An 8,990-nucleotide genomic window follows, 5' to 3' on the forward strand; every position below is an offset into this window, starting at 1 on the left:
ACTATGAACAAAACCATTAATAATACTCTGACTTATCAGAGAATATTATAAAATGCCATAATGAGTTGATAAATTATATATATAAATTAGTATGTATGTTATAAATACACATTAACGGAGATCCTATTTTAGCATTTGCCACATTGAAGCATTGTGCTATTAAAAATTGTACTCTCTATTCTGTGGCAAATAATGTAGTTCGGCAAATTCATCACTGTGCTAATCTTTAAAAATTCAGCTTCAATTTGTGAGCACCCAATAAGAACATTATCATTTATTAATTTTATAAAATTACTGTTATGATACAACTATACACATAAATTCCTTCGCAAAAAATAATCAAATCATTAAGAAAGACTTTGTCAAGACAGTGTCAATCAGATTTGGGATATTGGGTTGAGAAGGACATTAGCCACAGGCCACAGACATGTAAAAAATCTTAATGAGCGATAGAAATTTGTAAAAAATTTACATTGAAAAGAGAAAATGGCCCATAAGAATTTTTAAAACTGTGGTAATTGGCCCATACCAAGAATCAGCCTTTCAAATCCAAACCCTAAAACATTATTCAATATTCACAGAATCATTGAAATATTAACTCAACTTGAATATAAGCAATATACGACTGTTACCCTCACAGTACAAACAGTAAACTCCAATAGTCTGACACCCTTTTGCATTAGACTTGAAGGTAAGTATATATAGACGTGTACCTAGCTCAGAGGTTTACAGTAGAACAGACATGTTACATACAGGATACTTTCAATATACCTTTATATGACAAACATAATTAACTCAACAATTATCAGATGAGAACAGACATGAAACAAAGTTGCTTCTCCCTAAACATTGAGGTCGTTAATTAACCTTATCTTACATACACAAACGGCCACCAAGCCAGGTGCCCTGACACAACTGAAACAGCAATTAAATTACCACTTGACTTTCAGGTCATTATTTCAATCTTCACAATAAACCAGCACCAATATAAGCAATAAATATACACTCCCATCCATAAAAAAATCGACAGTTTTTAACTGTATGAAATATTGTAAGCACCTCAGAAACCTTAACTTTGCAATTTCTTGAAGATCATTAATTTATCAGTGAAATGACAAATTCTCATAAAATAACCTACCTACCGGTAAATGAAGTTTCAGGGAGGGTCAGTCAAATAAGGGAACCATTTTTCCAAGATATTCCAAAAAAGACATGAAAATGTACCAGAACATTATTCTATAAATGATCCCTTCAAAACATCTCAATTACCAATTTTTTTTTCTAAAAGATTTTTGAGGATTTGTAGATTGTCACTATCAACAACATATTTATTAACAGACTGTAAAAGTATTATGATAAGAAGTTATCAAATAATACAATATTAAAAAAATAATTAAAAAAAGATTTACTGAATTTCCAAAAAAGTTCTGTAAACGGTTTAGGAAATTATGGATGGCAGTGCAATCATAGATACTATGAAAAGACAGTGTCAATCATCAACAACAACATGCTATTAAATTTGGCAAAAAATATATATGAACATAGTGCAAGTATTTAAAAAAAAACATTTTTGTCAAGAATGTTCAGCTTGATATGAGGATATGCTAACGGCCTTATTTATATTCACAGATTTTATTCAATCCTGAACTTGACCTGAATATTGTCTTTACAAAACCAGGCATCAACTTTGGCAAAAACATATACATGTACTTGAAAAAAAATATTGGCAAAAGCACCAATATATATAAATATTTCAAAGATAACAAGTGTGTGTGGATCAGCAACGAGGATGTTTCCATTGCCTCATTTGATATTTTTACATTTCACTCATATTTGCACACTTCAGCAAAATCTACAATACCAGTACATTTAGGAAATCAACTTCCACAAATTGCCTACTAATTATAATTGAATCTTCCTCATATATATCACTAACCCTGAATATTGCCATTGTACACTCACAAACTTGGATTGGTCAAAAATCTCCAAACAATTTGAGGGAAAATATTATCCTCAAACTATACATTAATCACTATAAAGAAAACCTACTATGGGGTATGTAACCTAACAAATCAGTATCAAGAATTTCTACAACTCAGTTTTAGGCTCTGTACTGTGGCTATGCATTTGTTTCTTGGCTTCAATGAATGCAGGATGTGAACGCACATGGTCGGCAGCTTTGAAGACAAGACGGAGAAATTCTTCTACATCAAAGCCATAGTTAGTGAACTTAGCATGGGCTCCTAAGGTGGGATGATGTCCCTGAAAGTAAAACATTCACCATAAAACTACAGAATCAGATCATGATGTAGGTAAGAAATTACTCAAGTATATCTTCTTTTTTTTTTTTTAAAGAAATCTTTTGTAAATGTTACAAGAATGAAATGGGAGATGCATTTTTTAGTTTTCAGTTTGATTGTCAGTTACAAACCTTGAATGTCTCTGTCAAGGCTCGTTTACATGTAACATATCACTAGATCCATTATTATTTCATTGTAAAACGAATTCAACTGTACTGTACTTCAAACCAAGGGAGATAATCCATGGAATGAAATTCAAAGTAATACCTGGAAACTTCATACTAAATACTATTGTGCTTAAGCATGACATGGATAATGGTTTCCAGATTTTTTTATTGTTATTTATATCATTACTACGTTTTTTTTTTTTGTTTTTTTTTTTTTGCATTTGATATGCTAGATATCTACCATCAGTGATAAAAATCTGCATTCTTCTGTAACTGACATTACTTGTCAGATGAAAAAAACAATAACACTGCTCCTTCGTATTTTGACTAAAGTAAAGACATACACATTAATATCAACCCAAGGCTCGATACATTCCCTCAATACATTCCCTCACATTCCATGTTTGTTGGATATTGTACAACCAAACTTCTGGATTAACAAAACTTTTCTGTATAAATGATAAATGTATACTGATAAAGATAGATTATGATTAAAGAAAAAATGCAAATGAATTTCTTCTTCAGAAAGATACAGGTAAGTAAGGTTTAACACTCAGTACAATTTTAATCAGTGTACATTCTATCAGGTGGTTAACATTACCTCATCTTCTTGATCAAGTTTGTCTTTTTTTTCCCAGGTCATGTAGTGAACCCCACGAAGTCGGGCAAGGTCAAAGTAGCACCCAGCATCCTCACAGTTATACCTGTATAAGGAACAATAGGACACTTTTTATCAGGCTTGCCTGTCTCAAAAAAATGACAATAAAAGTTCTTGGCTTGATATTTTCAACAAATTTTATTGTTAGAAAACAAAAGGATTGGACAACAGGCACGTCCTCTCCTTGGCTTGATATCATATCACAGTGTTTCAAATATAATTGGTTCTTGGAAGGCTAATGTTAATTTTTCAAATTAGATATCGTTATTGAAACAACGCTTGCTGATATGTTGTAACATATTTAATTTGGTAACAATACACGAAGTTCATTCACTGACCACTTCTGATGTACGACACTTACAACTCCATAACAACACCCCAGTCCGGCTGGAACAACATATGGGTGAGTCCTGCACCATGAATTCCAATAAATATATCACTGTTGTGGGAAATCTGACAACAATAAACTTAAATGTAAGCCACAAGCTAACTTATAATGTATAATCTTATAAACATAAATGTAAGCCACAAGCTAACTTATAATGTATAATTTTAAAGTCTATGAGAAACAGAAAATCCCACATTTAGCACAATGAGGTGTGAAATGTACAAGATAGTACTCATACTGAAATGTCTTTTCAGATACATTTAGTATCTTAAGTTTTAATTTTCAATATGCATTATATGTTTATTTGAAGACATTGTCATTCTGAATGAAATCAATGCTTTAATGACAAAATGTAATCTTTATGCATTGGAAACAAGGAAGTACACTAGAAGACACTGCCTTGATGTGAACAGGTAGCCAGCTTTATTCTCAACAAAATCATGATCAGCAGACCCTGTCCATCAGCTATAAGTGGACTAACAGGTAGACAAGATACTTATTTATGTAGGAATCATAGATACATCAGCTATCAGTGGACTAACAGGTAGACAAGATACTTATTTAGGTAGGAATCATTGTTACATCAGCTATAAGTGGACTAACAGGTAGACAAGATACTTATTTAGGTAGGAATCATTGTTACATCAGCTATCAGTGGACTAACAGGAAGACAAGATACTTATTTAGGTAGGAATTATTGTTACATCAGCTATCAGTGGACTAACAGGAAGACAAGATACGTATTCAGGTAGGAATCATTGTTACATCAGCTATAAGTGGACTAACAAGTAGACAAGATACTTATTTAGGTAGGAATCATAGTTACATCAGCTATCAGTGGACTAACAGGTAGACAAGATACTTATTTAGGTAGGAATCATTGTTACATCAGCTATAAGTGGACTAACAGGTAGACAAGATACGTATTCAGGTAGGAATCATTGTTACATCAGCTATCAGTGGACTAACAGGTAGACAAGATACCTATTTAGGTAGCTATCAGTGGACTAACAGGTAGACAAGATACGTATTCAGGTAGGAATCATTGTTACATCAGCTATAAGTGGACTAACAAGTAGACAAGATACTTATTTAGGTAGGAATCATTGTTACATCAGCTATCAGTGGGCTAACAGGTAGACAAGATACTTATTCAGGTAGAAATCATAGATACATCAGCTATAAGTGGACTAACAGGTAGATAAGATACTTATTTAGGTAGGAATCATAGTTACATCAGCTATCAGTGGGCTAACAGGTAGACAAGATACTTATTTAGGTAGAAATCATTGCATGTTACCTGCATTTGATCTTTAAAATCCATATTCCTGAAAACAAGGAAAAAACTATTATTATTACAAAATATTAAAAAAAATATTATCATTATTATTTTTACAGGTAATTATGAGAACAAAATATAAAATTTTAAAAAAAAACTTTCAAATAAAATACGATTAGGATTTCATATTTTAAGGCAGAGACTAATCTTCTGATAAAAAAACAGTGCAAGTTTCTTACCAAGTATAATCCACTGCTCTCACTTCAAACTCCCCGATAGTTTTCATGGCAGCAATGAGCTGGAAATTAAAACAAAACAATACAAAATTTTGTAGGGCATTGTGGGCATAACGATTTTATTATTGAATGATACACCATCAATAGGACAGCTGGAAATGCCTATCTTTGCAAGCCCCCTTTGTACTGGGCCTTTTGGCATAGGATGTACAAATGTATGATGTATATATTTGGGTCAAATTCTAATTGGAACACATTACTGTATCCTAAATTATCTTTTACAAAATTTCACCCCTGGGGTAGATTGGTAATTGTTTACCTCATCCTGATTGAGAATTTTCCTGAACTTTGTACTCCTGGTAAGAAGTGTCACTCGAATTTTTTCTTTCTGTGGAAATAAAATCAGACATTTTCAATCACTAAGGTATCTATAGTTATATTCTCATATTCCTCTTTGTAGCATCACCCAGACACAATGAATTAATTGTCTTATACCTCTTGTTTCTGTATCTCTCTGTCAACTTTACTAGCCAAACCTGTCCACAGAATATTGTAAGGTACAGGCTGATCTAGTAACAGGTATGTACGGGTTGAGTTATCTCCCCTGTCACATTAACCTTCTCAATATCTCATTGATACCAGATAATAAATTTAAGTTTCTGCCACAATGTGCTGTCTTCTTCTACTCTCAGACCATTGTACATATGTGCTGATTGTTGGATATAGTCAATATACTACTAGTGGCATATGACTTCCTGGTGTTTTAATTGGTTGAGATTTTGAACTTTGAACTTTTCAACGCTATTCTGGTGTGCTTTGTGTCCCATGATCTTTTACTGCATCAGCAATTGTTTCAATGTCAAACCTTCATGCACAGGTCATGACTTACATGCACAGACAGCTACTGAATCTTGTGTGGGAAAATGAAGATTCCATTTAATAACACTTAATATTTAATGGTGAATAAACTTCGAAGATAAACACAATCTCATTAGCATGATAGAAGTTATATGACACAACCAATATGATATTTAAGAATGTGACCTTTCGATGACTACACTGTCACCTTCATCAGACTAATGACAAATGTGAAGCGCACTAGCACTGTCTTATGTAGTGTCCGAGACGGTAAAAGATTTGATCTACTCTGAAGGGTGTTTCGTCTTAATCATGATCTTATTGACACCAAGTTCGAAAATAGTGTGACAAGATGGTAAAAACAAAATACATGTAGAATCAAACAAGTGTACAATAGATGGTATGATGTACTGTACAGTTTGATAAGGTTTTGTTATAGTATGTTTCATAGTCAGTCACTCCCCTCTCCTCAACGACAAGAGTACCTCAAACAGATACGTGATATATTTGTCTGATAGAATCATAAAAGCCTGTTTGAGTTTACAGTCAGAAAAATGCCATAAACCCACATGCAAAAATAAATCCAATACCTAAATCTAAATTTTGATTGACCTGTACGCCTTTAAAGAAACTTGCCCAAAAAGATTAAAAGTTTCCATATTAAAGTTTATAAAATTACAGTTGTAAGTGTTGGTCAACTTTGTTTAAGAAGCCAATGTTATCTAGATTTCATGTACATCCACCTACCAATGGTCCCTGCTGATGTAACCCAAGTCTGTGAGCAAGCTGCTGATGAAAAGCTCGGAAAAAACTGCTACTATGGCAACCTGGCACCTGTCACGAAATACAAACGTCTTTATCTGGGGAGTTTTCTGAGAAAGAGACTATTAAATGGTCTCATGTAAAATGAAAATATCAAAGAATGATTTTCAAAAGTAAGAATCACAGGGTTATCCAATATTGATGGTGTACTGCTTCGCTTCTCAACTCATGACGTCAGCATCTTTATGATAACTGTTCTAGTACAACATTCCCCCTTGCACTCATTTGTAATATCAATTGAGCTTTCAATAACAAAAGAGTTCGGACATTAGTACTTTTATCAGGATATTTTGCCAGAATTTACCACAGCAATACAAATTGTATATATTTATCTTAACTCACTCAAATTAGCTTATTGTAATATTATGCAAAATATTATTTAGAGTGACTACACACTATTTAACTTTTGACCTACAATTCTCCTATTATTTTCAGAAAGTTGCCATAGAAGAAATAAGCCTTTGTCCACAAATAAGCCTCCTTCATCCACAAATAAGCCCCATTCATTTTAGAAGAAGAATCAATTTTAAAATGGTAAGGTAAAAGTGGTTTACAATTAAGCCTCCAGTTTGTATACTCAACTTATACACTACAATAGGGGGCTTATTTGAGGATAAACATCAGTGATCATTATTAACTTAGAAATGACAGTACATCGTATTTGGAGAAAAGCTAGATGAATGGAAAGCGTAGCAGACAGTCATATCACACCTCCATTGATATTCATATTCAAATTTGATTGAACAAGTTGTAATGGTACAAAAGAATGGGACAATAGGCAAAGAATGTGACAATAGGCAAAGAATGGGACAATAGGCAAATAATGGGACATTAGACAAAGAATGGGACAATAGGCAAATAATGAGACAATAGGCAAAAAATGAGACAATAGGCAGTCTAAATCAGTCTTGTCCTCAAGAGAAAGAGATTTTTATGAAATTTTAATTTTGTTGCAATGATATTTCCAGTGACTATCATAACTTTTTAATGATAGTCAGTATTCAACAGAAAGAAAATATAGATAAATTAATAGTTCACTCATCATGGTCATATAGATGACACATCTGATACCTACCAATGGCATATTGTAATACATTCCATATCTCATCCTGGCCAGCAGGGAAAACACAGCATCTCTAAAGCACACCTACAATTGTATGGATAAACTATGTAATTATTTCTTCATAGGAACATATGAAGGTCAATTGACAATAAACCTTAGAGTTCTGGCAAAAAAATAATTCAGAGAAATATTTAAATTCCATACAGTATTATGTTTTATGATTTACCAGGAATGAAAACGAGAGCTGTGAACAACTTATACCCACAGCAGATACCCCCCATCTCCCTCCAGTAACTCTAAAATTTGAAATCAACACATGTTCAGTAGCAGTTCTCTGGACCAACTCATCTGATTTTGTCAATAAAGGGGCATAAATCAGTGACAAGGGCCCAATGGGCCCAAATCGCTCACCTGCAATGCAGTGATCTTTTCATATATGGATCCTGCAGTTATTTGAAAGCATGCTACAGGACCAATATAATGTCTCTCTGCACTTTGGCTTTTCACTAAAAGTCATTTAAAGATTTAAGCATACTTGATCGACGTGACCTTGAATGTGAGTCAGGGTCATTCATTTGAACAAACTTGGTAGCCCTTTACCGCAGCATGCTACAGACCCAATATTAACTCCATGGGACTCTTGGTTATTGAGAAGAAGTCGTTTAAAGATTTTAGCCTTTTTGACTCCTGTGACCTTGAATGAAGGTCAATGTCATTCATTTGAACTAACTTGGTAGCCCTTTACCCCAGCATGCTACAGACCCAATATCAACTCCCTGGGACTCTTGGTTATTGAGAAGAAGTCGTTTAAAGATTTTAGCCTTTTGACTCCTGTGACCTTGAATGAAGATCAAGGTCATTCATTTGAACAAACTTGAGAGCCCTTCACCCCAGCATGCTACAGGCCAAATATTAGGTCTCTGGGACAGTTGGTTATTGAGAAGAAGTCGTTTAAAATTTTTAGCCTTTTTGACTGCTGTGATCTTGAATGAAGGTCAAGGTCATTCAATTGAACAAACTTGGTAGCCCTTTACCGCAGCATGCTACAGACCCAATATCAACTCCCTGGGACTCTTGGTTATTGAGAAGAAGTCGTTTAAAAATGTTAGCCTTTTTGACTCCAGTGACCTTGAATGAAGGTCAAGGTCATTCATTTGAACAAACTTGGTAGCCCTTTACCCCAGCATGCTACAGACCCAATATCAACTCCCTGGGACTC

General features: G+C 33.8%; 1 protein-coding gene across 1 annotated transcript in view; it reads right to left on the bottom strand.

Moving 5' to 3' along the window:
• Positions 1-1,040: 1,040 nt before the first annotated feature.
• The window catches only part of LOC117331172 (EGF domain-specific O-linked N-acetylglucosamine transferase-like), a gene marked incomplete in the record, with an annotated part of 29,539 nt that continues 21,589 nt past the window's right edge, over positions 1,041-8,990 (bottom strand). The window contains 8 exon segments of the mRNA XM_033889769.1: positions 1,041-2,262; positions 3,069-3,171; positions 3,487-3,578; positions 4,814-4,841; positions 5,032-5,090; positions 5,348-5,416; positions 6,634-6,720; positions 7,784-7,855. Coding sequence (XP_033745660.1) covers positions 2,089-2,262; positions 3,069-3,171; positions 3,487-3,578; positions 4,814-4,841; positions 5,032-5,090; positions 5,348-5,416; positions 6,634-6,720; positions 7,784-7,855 — 684 coding nt within the window.

This window comes from Pecten maximus, chromosome 7 (genome assembly GCF_902652985.1).
Source record: "Pecten maximus chromosome 7, xPecMax1.1, whole genome shotgun sequence".
NCBI classification, from domain to species: Eukaryota; Metazoa; Mollusca; class Bivalvia; order Pectinida; family Pectinidae; genus Pecten; species Pecten maximus.